Here is a 15,031-nt window from a genome sequence, read left to right as displayed (position 1 = left end):
CTTCCCCTTTGCCCTGTCCATTATGTTTTCTCTTCCTTTCCCACACCCTGTTCCCTCCCTTCCTTTCTGTCTCTGTCTCTGTCCTGTTTACTCCTTTTCTCCCCCCTCCTCCCCTTTCCTCCCCTTTTACACTGTGAAAATTCACAGATCTCAAACGTCACACACACGCACACACATTGCACGTCAAACATACATCACTCACTCAGTGGATGGAATGCACTAAGGCCGGAAAACAATAAATGTCTTTGTCTCAAATTGCGCCCTATTCCCTATATAGTACACTACTTTTGATCGGGACCTATAGTAGTGCACTATAGGGAATAGGGTGCCATTCACAACGCACACATAGCAGACTATTTTTACAGTGGGATGGAAATCTTGACACAGTTAAATGGTTATTCCGACAAATGTTTATTCTTGGTCTTCTGGACTGGCACCTTGCTGGATCCAAGTCCACTAGACACACACACACACACACACACACACACACACACACACACACACACACACACACACACACACACACACACACACACACACACACACACACACACACACACACACTTCTGGGCTGGCACCTTGCTGGATCCCAGTCCAATGGAGAAATGATCACTTGACATGAACACTGACTGACTCACTGGATGATCAAGAGGTTTTGTTTTGGGGAATGACAAGTTAGAACAAGTCTTTAGTGGAACAGACTATGTCTATAATGTATTATTACACATCTACAGGCCTACCTACAATCAGAGGTGGGGAAACCCGAACCAGGTCTGGGAGCGAAACCATTCTAACATGTGAAATGAGCTTTTTCAGGTGCATTCAAGGATTTTACTAGGCTACATTGGTGGGTTCCCAGAGTTACTTTTTTCCATTTCCACCTCTGAGTATAATAGAATCTGTGTGCCATAGAGATGTGTAATTCTATTAAGTGTACAGTGAGTCGTATCACTGTTCAGAAGGGCATGAGACTATCCCACACAGCCCACATTAGTACTTCAATCCAATTAGAAGAATGAAAGCAATAGGAGAACAAAGGAAGTCACACAGACAGTGAACAGTTAGAGAACAAATAATAGATTGGAGTTTACTGAGTCACAGATTTCCCCCGAGTTCTATTTATAGACGTTGTGACCTCTTATCGCAGCTCTAGAAACTAGACTGACAGCTGCTGTTTAACCTCAATCGTGCCTCTTCCTATTAAACCAAGTACATCTGCAAGCAACCAGCCCCGACGCGCAAGGTACTGGCGCTGTGCTGTTGTACCGGTGACAATTCCATATTTGGAAGCTGTGGCGATGACGATCGGCTGCGATGCTACCGCTGTGCGTTGATAAACGCTGGGTCTAGATGGGGGAAGTGCCGCTGTGCGCTGCGGTTACGTGGCTGCGCGTTCACGTCATGGCTTTTCCACTGCGCGCCCCTGGGGAACTCACAGCCAGGGCGGATGGGCCATATATGGATGTTTGAGGGTGACGTTGGATAGAAAAAATATAGAGAGGGAGAGAAAAAAAGAAAAAATGAAACCCCCTGGAAACACGGAGACAGCTACATATTTTACCACCCACAGACTTCTGAGAATTGCTAATTATAGTGTAACTGAACCTTGATACATATTGCAGGGTTTGATAGAAAACAACACCACAATAGTCCTCTAAACGGGAACAGAGCAATATGTTTGGACTATTAGGGACATTTCATGTTGTTGTTTTCTACTGTAGGATCACTATCTGTTTTTATGTTGCTGCACTGACAACAATTAATGAAGTCTATTCAATTCTATTTTATGTCAGCTTCATATAAATTGACTACAATAAAATCGTATTCTATATGAATAGACAGGTTATGTTATTTACTTTGATTTTTGAGTTGCTTGAAGTCTCACGCAGCATATTGGTGATGACATAGGCTACCTGTGTTTCCAACAACACAGGTAGTCTAGTATATTATTATTACAATGAATTTACTAGAATAACATCTTGTTATTTTTATTGAGTTTCTTGAAATCCCAAACAGCATATTGATCTCTGCGTTTCCAACAACACAGGTAAAACATCGAATCAAATGTTATTTGTCACACACGCCGAAAACAACAGGTGTAGACTATACCGGGAAACGCTTACTATAACCGGTTGCTACAATAGGAGGTAGCCTAGGTTACATACATGTAATGCTGTAAGGTAGACAGCCATATGGTATCTACTGCAGGAAACTGAGCTTGAGCAGGAAGGTCTGGGCAGGGCGTGTTTATCCTGTCACCAAGGAGGAATGAAGCAGCTCGAGCCTCATGACGTCAGAGTGGAAATATAACACCGCCCTGTTACTCTGGACTTCTCATTATCTTGTTGTGCACCAGCTGGTGACAGTTGTAAACCAAGGAAGAACTCAACACACAAGTACAGATTCATTTATAGATAGAATACTATTGTATGAATAGTATCGACTAGTATTCTAAAGCTTGACGCTCTAAGTTATTGTTCCAAGGGTTAACCGAACAGTGCGTAATTGACGGTTATCTACCAAGAAGAGGAACTATGGACGTGAGCGCTGAAGCCAAACGGATCATGGCAGTGTCCATTAGTAAACTGTACGCCTCCCGAGCACAGCGAGGAGGTATGAGGCTACACCGGAGCCTGCTGCTCTCCGTGGTCATGCGCTCCGCCCGGGACCTGTACCACTCCGCCTGCCTGGCCAAGGAGAGAGAGGAGCTGGGAACCGCACACCTGGTCCCGGTCACACCAGAGGAGAATGCGATGGATACTACTGCCAGCGGGGAACAAGTCGAGGTGGAGATGTCACAGGTCGAGCCAGAGCCTGAGTCGCCGCTGATCCCAACTATCCAGGAGCCCATGTCTAGTGACTCTGAGGCCGCTCAGGGCGCATGCAAGACCAGGACATTTATTGGGAAGGAGACGGTAGAGGACAAAGAGAACCGGAGCCCTGTGAGCCCAGACAGGCATTCCAGGAAACGCCGGGGGAAGGCGTCCGTCGCGCCCGATTTCCTCCCCAGCAAGAGGGCGAGACTTTCACTGGAGCTGGGGGAGGAGAGGGTGCCTAGAACCGGCCGAAGGACCTGCTGCCGCGCCGGGGACGCTTTCACCACCCTGTCCCTAAACTCAAACCGGGCCATTGCAGCATTCTGAACTGTAAGAACGGCTCTGAATGGAGCTTTGTTGTTGGTAGGCTATGATCTAACTGATCTTAACCTCCGGTAACCGGTGGAGAGGCCGGTTTAAATCCAGGTTTAAAGGACGGGACGGGTCAGGAGGAAGTTGACCTACATTGGCGAGCCCGCGGGACAATGGGATTATCGGGGCCAGGGTGCGATGTCTCCGGCCTCACGGCGACCAGGTTAGGCTACACCCTAGAACTGGGTCTCAGCCGTGGCTCGACGAGAACAAGAGAAAGAAGAAACAGAGAGAGAACAAGAGAAAGAAGAAACAAACTAGAACGAGACCAGACTCGAGCAGATCAGTGACTGTGTTTGGAAAGTTTGAGGAAGTGGTGAAACTCAGACAGAAAAAGTGTTTCAGTGGAAAAGTTCCAGGGCAGTTAGTTCCTGACGCATAGCTCGTGGAGGGATGACTCATACAGCACGAAACTGATAACAGATGTTTAAAGTTGACGTGTCAACAGTCAACACACCGGGAAATAACCCACTCTGCTGGGGAAGGAACACATTCACCCACTGGACTTTGATCAATGACTATGAATGGGATTGTGCCAGAGACTGTACTGAAATGGTGCTCAACATGCAGTGTCACATTGTCAAATGGCATATGTAACATATAAACAATGTTTAGTAGTGACACCAGTCTCCCCTGTTCAATATACTGCACTGACAATGCAAATGTGATAACTACAGAGCAGTAGCCTACATGAACTGTTGTATGAACTGTGAAATAAGCTATTTTTATATATATATATATATATATATATTTTTTTTTTTTACTATGACCTCAAATCTTTATCAGAGTTGTAATAAACATTCTAAAAATGTATTTAGTTGTTGATCTGGTTTTCTATTTCTCTCTCGTCTAATAGTATTGAAAAGCTTGCACACAGACAGGTCTCATTTATCTAGGGCAAATAGAGTTAGCTGATAGATAACACAGAACCACACAGATATTTCCCAATGTGTGGTCCAGGTCCGCATTAGGCAGTACTCCTCAGGCTCAAATGATTATAATAAGAGTAGGTAGAGCAGCTACCACACACACACACACACACACACCAATATCCGGTGGATTGTGACATAATTCTGATTCACTTCCTCTCATAACCTTAATTGACAGTTCCATGAGGTTTAATGGGAGTTATGTAATACATAAATAGCTGGAGCCGTTCATTTGGTCTGCTCAAGGGCTCTAAATTGTGCAACAGCCCTGAATCATCATTCATCAAGACCAACTAACTTGCAGTGCATTGACAAAATGCACTCTTTAGAGCCTATGTCCTATTTATCTCTATCGATCAGTAGGCCTTACTACCATGACGGATGGGTTGAAATCCTTATACAATATGTAAGCCTACTATAGCCACATCAGCATGTGTTGGACTATATAGGGAATATGGTGTCATTTCAGATGTACACTATGATGTGAAGTACAGTCGTAATACTACGGAGAGGCATGGACAGTGACGTGTTTTATCTCCCAGCCAGCCGACGGCTATATTAAGATCTGCAGTGACGCGTGGTCTCATCTCTGGGGTGAGGGAGGGGATGATGTACGCATCAGGATGTGATGTGCATCATTATTACACCGCCCACCCTGCCCTTCTTTTCATGGATAATGTAAAAGGATTATGCATGCTGTGATATACACTGAGTGTACAAAACATTAAGAACACCTGCTCTTTCCATGACAGACTGACCAGGTGAATCCAGGTGAAAGCTACGATCCCTTATTGATGTCACCTGTTAAATCCACTTCAATCAGTGTAGATGAAGGGGAGGAGACAGGTAAAAAAAAAATGTTTAAGCCTTGAGACAATTGAGACATGGATTGTGTATGTGTGACATTCAGAGGATGAACAAGCAAGACAAGAGATTGAAGTGCCTTTGAACAGGGTATGGTAGTAGGTGCCAGGCTTGAGTGTGTCAAGAACTGCAACACAGCTTGGTTTTTCACACTGAACCTTTTATTAATTTAGCAGATGCTCTTATCCAGAGTGACTTTCAGGAGCAGTTAGGGTTAGGTGCCTTGCTCAAGGGCACAGACAGATTTGTAACCTATTCGTCTTGGGGATTCAAACCAGTGACCTTTCGGTTACTGGCCCAACGCTCTAAACGCTAGGCTACCTGCCGCTCAACAGTTTCCCGAGTGTTTCAAGAATGGCCCAGCACCCAAAGGACATCCAACCAACTTGACACAACTGTGGGAAGAATTGGAGTCAACATGGGCCAGAATCCCTGTGGAAAGCATTTGACACCTTGTAGAGTCCATGCCCTGACGAATTGAGGCTGTTCTGAGGGCAAAAGGGAGTGCAACTCAATATTAGGAAGGTGTTCTTAATGTTTTGTACACTCAGTGTATAAGGATCGTGTGTGTGTGTGCGCGCGTCATGATTACTTTACCACTCACCATTCCTCTTCTTAGCACCCTGATGACTGTCAGTGTGAGTTAATATGACTATGATATAGTAACAGTATGTGAGTTAATATGACTATGATATAGTAACAGTATGTGAGTTTATATGACTATGATATAGTAACAGTATGTGAGTTTATGTGACTATGATATAGTAACAGTATGTGAGTTTATATGACTATGATATAGTAACAGTATGTGAGTTTATATGACTATGATATAGTAACCGTGAGTGAGTTTATATGACTATGATATAGTAACAGTATGTGAGTTAATATGACTATGATATAGTAACAGTATGTGAGTTAATATGACTATGATATAGTAACAGTATGTGAGTTTATATGACTATGATATAGTAACAGTATGTGAGTTAATATGACTATGATATAGTAACAGTATGTGAGTTTATATGACTATGATATAGTAACAGTATGTGAGTTAATATGACTATGATATAGTAACAGTATGTGAGTTAATATGACTATGATATAGTAACAGTATGTGAGTTTATATGACTATGATATAGTAACAGTATGTGAGTTTATATGACTATGATATAGTAACAGTATGTGAGTTTATATGACTATGATATAGTAACAGTATGTGAGTTAATATGACTATGATATAGTAACAGTATGTGAGTTTATATGACTATGATATAGTAACAGTATGTGAGTTAATATGACTATGATATAGTAACAGTATGTGAGTTTATATGACTATGATATAGTAACAGTATGTGAGTTAATATGACTATGATATAGTAACAGTATGTGAGTTTATATGACTATGATATAGTAACAGTATGTGAGTTAATATGACTATGATATAGTAACAGTATGTGAGTTTGTGACTATGATATAGTAACAGTATGTGAGTTTATATGACTATGATATAGTAACAGTATGTGAGTTAATATGACTATGATATAGTAACAGTATGTGAGTTTATGAGACTATGATATAGTAACAGTATGTGAGTTTATATGACTATGATATAGTAACAGTATGTGAGTTAATATGACTATGATATAGTAACAGTATGTGAGTTTATGTGACTATGATATAGTAACAGTATGTGAGTTTATATGACTATGATATAGTAACAGTATGTGAGTTTATGTGACTATGATATAGTAACAGTATGTGAGTTTATATGACTATGATATAGTAACAGTATGTGAGTTTATGTGACTATGATATAGTAACAGTATGTGAGTTAATGACTAATATATAGTAACAGTATGTGAGTTTATGTGACTATGATATAGTAACAGTATGTGAGTTTATATGACTATGATATAGTAACAGTATGTGAGTTTATATGACTATGATATAGTAACAGTATGTGAGTTTATGTGACTATGATATAGTAACAGTATGTGAGTTTATATGACTATGATATAGTAACAGTATGTGAGTTTATGTGACTATGATATAGTAACAGTATGTGAGTTTATATGACTATGATATAGTAACAGTATGTGAGTTTATATGACTATGATATAGTAACAGTATGTGAGTTTATATGACTATGATATAGTAACAGTATGTGAGTTTATATGACTATGATATAGTAACAGTATGTGAGTTTATATGACTATGATATAGTAACAGTATGTGAGTTAATATAACTATGATATAGTAACAGTATGTGAGTTAATATGACTATGATATAGTAACAGTATGTGAGTTTATATGATTATGATATAGTAACAGTATGTGAGTTTATATGACTATGATATAGTAACAGTATGTGAGTTAATATGACTATGATATAGTAACAGTATGTGAGTTTATATGACTATGATATAGTAACAGTATGTGAGTTTATATGACTATGATATAGTAACAGTATGTGAGTTTATATGACTATGATATAGTAACAGTATGTGAGTTTATATGACTATGATATAGTAACAGTATGTGAGTTTATATGACTATGATATAGTAACAGTATGTGAGTTTATATGACTATGATATAGTAACAGTATGTGAGTTTATATGACTATGATATAGTAACAGTATGTGAGTTTATATGACTAAGATATAGTAACAGTATGTGAGTTTATATGACTATGATATAGTAACAGTATGTGAGTTTATATGACTATGATATAGTAACAGTATGTGAGTTTGTGTGTTTGCCGTTGCACCATGCTGACTGTGTTGTCTTCTTTGTACAGTGGTGACTGTGTGCGCACATATGTGACAGATAGAGACAGAATGTGTGTTTATGTGAGTAAGTCTATGCGTATGTATGAATCCCAACAGTTTGCACAGTGACTGACTGTGACTGTGTGTGTGTGTCTGTGTGAGTGACTGTGCAGGGTGTATGAGTTCATGTGAGTGTGTGTATATGATATGTTCTTTGTGTGGTGATTATGTGTGATGTAGCTGAGGCAGGCAGTTGGGAGGAGCAGAGCGGGAAGAGTGAGAGAAACAGGAAGTGATGCGTAGAGGCGGGGGGCGCAGTGGTGGAATGCGTAGGTGGAGTGTATTTTAAGACTCGACTGCTGCAGGGCAGAAACACTCAACACATCTGGAACTGTGGGACTGGGAGGGGGAAGGGAGATGTGTGTGTGTGTGTGTGTGTCGTTCATGCCACACTCTTAGAAAAACAGTTCCAAAAGGGTTATTCGGCTGTCCTCCATAGGGTAGCCTTTTTTGGTTCCAGGTAGAACCCTGTCTTCACATACTCACTCGCAGTCTCTCCTATCAATAAATATCTTCTCCCCCTCTGTCTGTCTCTCTCTCTCTCTCTCATTCATTCTCATATACATGCACACACACATTTAGAATCTCTACCTCTATCAATAAATCTCGCTCTCTTTCTCCATCTCATATTCAAAGTAAAAAAGGTTCTATCTAGAACCCCAAAAGGTTTCTACCTGGAACCAACCAGGATTCTTCAAAGGGTTCTCCTATGGGGACAGCCGAAGAACCCTTTTAGGTTCTAGATAACACCTTTTTTTATTTTGAATTTGAGAGGGAGAGATTTATTGATAGAGGGAGATATTCTGAATGTGTGTGTGCACGTACAGTATGAGAGAGAGAGAGAGAGAGAGGGAGGGGGAGAAGAGATCGATTTATTGACAGGAGAGATTGCGAGTATGTGAAAGAGAGAGTAAAGGACCTAGAAGATAAGAGAGAAAAATTGAGTGGACAAAGCTGTGAATATTTTATGTTCTATGACTATGTGACATCACTCATGGCTTCCCCCGCTGTGCTGTGCTGTGCTGTGTGTGTGAGTGTACACCGAGGTAATTGTCCAACGAGCGCCTACGTAGGAGGAAGGGAGGGGGTAGACTGGAAAGGGGGAGAAAAAGGACAGGAGAGCAGGAAGGACATTACAGAATGATAGAGGGAGAGGGGGAGGAAAGGAGGGACGATGTCAATAACATGTGAGGATAGAGGAAGGAGGAAGAGGGAGGGTGTTGGTGGGTGGGGGTTGTGGAGTCACACAGCAAAAAGTGGTTGGGGAAGCCTCACTGAATGGGTGTGTGTATGTGCTGCACAATGTGAGGAAGTACCATACTCTATAGGTGTGTTTGTGTGTATTTTGGACTTCCCATAAACCAAACCATTCATTTCTTGAGGAGAAGAAGGAACCAAGGAAGAAGGGAAGGAAACAGAGGATATAGGTTGAAATCGTTCAGTGTGTGTTCTATACGCAGATTAAGGAAGGATACAGAGGATAGATTGAATGCATTTTCTCTGTGTGTGTGCGTGTGCGTATGTGTGTGTGTGCTATACACAGACACATTAAGGAGTCAGAGGGCAGGTAGAATGCATTCTCTCTGGTTTTATTCAGGTTCCTTAGGAAGAGTTCTGTTCGGAGTAACAAAATGCACTGGTAGAAATAGCAGAGAGATAGAGAGAGAAAGAGATTTCATAGCCGGAATAAACGGGTAAAATCAGAAATAGAATCATGAGGCAGCTCTCAAGACTCTCAATCAAGGGATTTTTGTTTTTCTTTAAGGAAAAGTGTATTCCTTCATTCCATGTTTATCTTTTATTTATCTTTTCTTCATTTTTGTTGTTGTAATGTAATGTTTCAACATTTTGTTTAAAGTGTTAAATCGTCTACCGCCCCGCCGTCGCAGTTCCCCCTCCTTAGTGAAATAACTGGCAAGTAACAAACAAAAACATTCTTTGATTACATCACCAAAGTTCTTCTTCTTTTTAAAGATTTTCTATCTATTTTTTTTTGTCCAAGTTTTTTTGTCCAGTTTTTTGTTTTTAAAAATAGAAGAAAAAGGAACACATTGCTCTTAAAAACATCTATCTATATATATTTATACATATATATACTTTATTTTTTCTCTTTATATTATTTTTTAAATTTTATTCCTGAAGTTGACTTATTTAACCCCACGTAGTGGCATGCACATTGCACATGCAAATCTGTTATTTAAATACTTGTCTTTTTATCTTAAATTGCCATGTAGTTATGTAGTGTATTTTCTCTTCTTGCTTCCTAAAATGACTCCTGTCCTGTATGGTTCTCTACTGTGGCACTGGACTGATATGGTATGGTTTCTACTGTAGATTCACCCCACCTCACTCCTATGCTTCACCATAAGGAGGTTAACACTGAAAACGGATCTCATATCAGTGTCTATGGGACAAATTGATGGTATTGTGATATTATAATGTGATGGTTGGGAGACTTTATGGAATGAAGAGTGACAGGCCTTGAGGGTTTCCATGGTGACAGTAGAAGACGCTCCACACATATCTAGGGAATCAATCACACCCACGGTCGTCAAGAATCTTGGTGTTGTCGCTGTGTGTGTGTTGTCACGTAAAGATACACACACACACACACACACACACACACACTCACTGAAGCCTCCAAACATGCACATGCACACACGATACTCACCCGTTCTCCTGCGAAAACAATGTAATGACAACATACACATTGGCCTTTGAATGTTACGTTATGTCGACCAATGTACACTGTGTTTAAAGCACGAGTGCACCACCTTGTGTTCATGTATGGTATAACATGTACATGGACATTACTTGAGTGAGACTTCAAGCACAATTGAAGAGTGGGAGTGATGTTGTAGACACTATGTCGCTCTGGATTAGAGCATCTACTAAATGATTGAAATGTAAATGTTGAAAAATAAATTGAGCGGCGATAAAAGAGAAAATAGATGGACATGGTCTGATTGTTTCAGAAAGTTTATGGAAGATGTACACAAGAAGAGTTTACAGAGCAAATGTACAGAGAGAGAAAGAGAATGATGACAGACCCAACACAACGATCACCTATTAATTCACCCATGCCCTCCCTCCAGACCTTACTCGTCGATCACAGAGAGAGAAGGAATAGGATGGTAGGTGAGGTGAGGCAATACTGGATGGAGAGAAGAGTACAGTTGGAGAGAAAACGTTATGGAAACATTATGAAAGCGCTATTCAGTGCTGTGTGTGTTGTCTATCTACAAAGAAGATTTGGTTCCTACTGTACAGTGTAAGGCACTGAAGATAACTTACTGTAGATGAGGTGTGAACACGCACTCACGCACGCACACACGCACGCACGCACACACTCTCTCTCTCACTCACACACACACACTCTCACTCTCACTCACACACACACACACACACACACACACACACACACACACACACACACACACACACACACACACACACACACACACACACACACGTAGCAAACACACACGAACACAACACACAGACACAGAGGAATGTCTCACTGTCATGCCAGTAAACCCATCCCTGATGAGGTTGGTGACCCTCCACTCCAAAATGAGCTGGGGGATGCAGGTGGAGGTCAATGAGAAAATGGCAGCTGATGACATCATAATGAAGGCTGTATTGGCAAGCGGAAGAAGGCGGAGCTAGAAAATGATCCAAGAACGTTCCAGTGCCATTTGTGAAATAATGTGACTTGTGACACTACTTCTAACCGGGTTCTGTTCAGGAGGGTGCAAATGTTACAGAAAACATTCAGATAGAAATGCATCAAGTAGAACGGATATGCTTGTCAGTCTGACAGAAAAGGGTGTCGTGTCAGCTCTATTCATTACATTTCTATCTGTTCTTTTCCAGAACGTTTCACCTCAGCGGAACGTACCCCCTGCTGTGCCCCCCCCCACCCACCCCCACATAGACTCTCTCACCCTGACCTTTGACCTCTAACCCTTTGACCCCAACACACACGCATGCACACACCTAGTGCTGTACAAGGGGAGAGACCACACCACTGTATGGTTTGAGATACATACAGATGACTTTTGGCAGCACTACTGTACCTGCACATAATACCCCTTTAGTTTGTTAGGAGAGCCCTTATTTCTGGTTCAACACACACTAGCCTCACACACCAATCATTTACATCATTTCACAAACGCACAACAGTTGATTGATTGAGTGAATGGGGTTGGATTGGCTTTCGGAGGACGTCTGTTGTCTCAAAGAGGAGGAAAAAATGATAGAGAGAACGAGAGACAAACGGATGAGTCGATCAAGAAGTCACATCAGAAATAGAAAGGAAAGACAAAAAAGAAATGGATAGGAACGTAGGATGGATGAATGATTGAGAGTAAACTAGAAACTTCGTAAATCCTCCTTTTCACAAATCTTCTGGATTTTTTTTTTTTATAAAGAAAATAAACCCCTTAAAATGGTCATTCATTTTATAATGGTTGGAGCACACAATCCACACAACATGCTTTAATTCAACGGCAGTGTTGTGTGTCGATGTCGGCCATTTTGGATCCGCAGTTACAATTCTGGACAAGCATGTTGGTGTTGTTGAGCCGAAATGGAGTAATCAGTTTCCTGCCTGATAAGTGGACACCCACAGTGTCAAGTGCAAGTAGTTTTCAGCGGCAGATTCATGATGAATGGTAGGTGGTCTGTAATGGAGGTTAAGGGGAGAAGGGAAGACATTACAAATGCCCATGCCAGATAACAAACCATACAGTAACTCAAACCCTAGGCTTATATTTCTTCATGTGATTTTATAAATTTATATCATATTATATGATATAACTGACTAACTGCCTTAGCGTGCCTATTATATAGTGTAGATTCTATCTATCTAGCTATCTATCTCTAGAGACACCTGAGAAGTAAACAAATCATTGCCTTTTCGCCCCTGCAATAACAGTATCTCACTACACTGTGTGAAACTGGGCGAAGGAGATCCCCAAAATGGCCGCCATATCAAAAGTAGTTTCCATTCCCCTCTCTTCCTGCGCTTTACTCACTGTTCCAACCAACTAAGCAAAGCCCAGTCCCTACTGCCTTGCTCCCAACTGCTACCTGCCCACAGACAGCGACTAGGACTCTTTAAGGCGTAGTGTGGTTGATGTTGATCAACCACAGGAGGGGGCGAGGGGGATGGTGAGGGGCGAGCTGGGAAGGGTAGATGTGACTCTGAAAACAGAAGGCACTGAGGCACTGGGGCTTCTGGGTAGATAAACACCCCTCTGATGTAGGTACACCACTCTGATGTAGGTCCCCCCCCCCGCTCTCTGGACCTACCTATACGGAGGGCAGGGGTGGTATATGTAGGCCCCCCCCCCTCTCTCTCTGGACCTACCTATACGGAGGGCAGGGGTGGTATATGTAGCCCCCCCCCCCCTCTCTCTCTGGACCTACCTATACGGAGGGCAGGGGTGGTATATGTAGGCCCCCCTCTCTCTCTGGACCTACCTATACGGAGGGCAGGGGTGGTATATGTAGGCCCCCCCCCTCTCTCTCTGGACCTACCTATACGGAGGGCAGGGGTGGTATATGTAGGCCCCCCTCTCTCTCTGGACCTACCTATACGGAGGGCAGGGGTGGTATATGTAGAGCCCCCCCCCTCTCTCTCTGGACCTACCTATACGGAGGGCAGGGGTGGTATATGTAGCCCCCCCCCCCCTCTCTCTCTGGACCTACCTATACGGAGGGCAGGGGTGGTATATGTAGGCCCCCCCCCCTCTCTCTGGACCTACCTATACGGAGGGCAGGGGTGGTATATGTAGGCCCCCCCTCTCTCTCTCTCTGGACCTACCTATACGGAGGGCAGGGGTGGTATATGTAGGCCCCCCCCCTCTCTCTCTCTGGACCTACCTATACAGAGGGCAGGGGTGGTATATGTAGGCCCCCCCCTCTCTCTCTCTGGACCTACCTATACGGAGGGCAGGGGTGGTATATGTAGGCCCCCCCCCCTCTCTCTCTGGACCTACCTGTACGGAGGGCAGGGGTGGTATATGTAGCGTCCCCTCTCTCTCTCTCTCTCTGAACCTACCTATACGGAGGGCAGGGGTGGTATATGTAGGCCCCCCTCTCTCTCTGGACCTACCTATACGGAGGGCAGGGGTGGTATATGTAGGCCCCCCTCTCTCTCTCTGGACCTACCTATACGGAGGGCAGGGGTGGTATATGTAGGCCCCCCTCTCTCTCTCTGGACCTACCTATACGGAGGGCAGGGGTGGTATATGTAGGCCCCCCCCTCTCTCTCTGGACCTACCTATACGGAGGGCAGGGGTGGTATATGTAGGCCCCCCCCTCTCTCTCTGGACCTACCTATACGGAGGGCAGGGGTGGTATATGTAGGCCCCCCCCTCTCTCTCTGGACCTACCTATACGGAGGGCAGGGTGGTATATGTAGCCCCCCCCCTCTCTCTCTCTGGACCTACCTATACGGAGGGCAGGGGTGGTATATGTAGGCCCCCCCCCTCTCTCTCTGGACCTACCTATACGGAGGGCAGGGGTGGTATATGTAGCCACCCCCCCCCTCTCTCTCTGGACCTACCTATACGGAGGGCAGGGGTGGTATATGTAGGCCCCCCTCTCTCTCTGGACCTACCTATACGGAGGGGCAGGGGTGGTATAGTAGGCCCCCCCCCTCTCTCTCTGGACCTACCTATACGGAGGGCAGGGGTGGTATATGTAGGGCCCCCCTCTCTCTCTGGACCTACCTATACGGAGGGCAGGGGGTGGTTATTGTAGAGCCCCCCCCTCTCTCTCTGGACCTACCTATACGGAGGGCAGGGGTGGTATATGTAGCCCCCCCCCCCCCCCCCTCTCTCTCTGGACCTACCTAGTACGGAGGCAGGGGTGGTATATGTAGGCCCCCCTCTCTCTCTGGGACCTACCTATACGGAGGGCAGGGGTGGTATATGTAGGCCCACCCTCTCTCTCTCTCTGGACCTACCTATACGGAGGGCAGGGGTGGTATATGTAGGCCCCCCCCCTCTCTCTCTCTGGACCTACCTATACAGAGGGCAGGGGTGGTATATGTAGGCCCCCCCCTCTCTCTCTCTGGACCCTACCTATACGGAGGGCAGGGGGGGTATATGTAGGCCCCCCCCCTCTCTCTGGACCTACCTGTACGGAGGGCAGGGGTGGTATATGTAGCGTCCCCTCTCTCTCTCTCTCTCTGAACCTACCTCTACGGAG

The 15,031-nt window shown here is 43.8% G+C and overlaps 1 protein-coding gene across 1 annotated transcript; it reads left to right on the top strand.

Moving 5' to 3' along the window:
* Positions 1 to 2,334: 2,334 nt before the first annotated feature.
* Positions 2,335 to 3,410, top strand: LOC115147421 (immediate early response gene 2 protein-like). The gene has a single exon (XM_029689658.1). It carries the CDS (start codon positions 2,535 to 2,537, stop codon positions 3,141 to 3,143), a length of 609 nt encoding a protein of 202 aa, XP_029545518.1. The 5' UTR covers positions 2,335 to 2,534; the 3' UTR covers positions 3,144 to 3,410.
* The last annotated feature ends 11,621 nt before the right edge of the window (positions 3,411 to 15,031 follow it).

This window comes from Salmo trutta, chromosome 14, assembly GCF_901001165.1.
Source record: "Salmo trutta chromosome 14, fSalTru1.1, whole genome shotgun sequence".
Taxonomy (NCBI): domain Eukaryota; kingdom Metazoa; phylum Chordata; class Actinopteri; order Salmoniformes; family Salmonidae; genus Salmo; species Salmo trutta.
The sequence above is the reverse complement of the archived record's forward strand: the minus strand, read 5'-3'. Positions and strand labels throughout refer to the sequence as shown.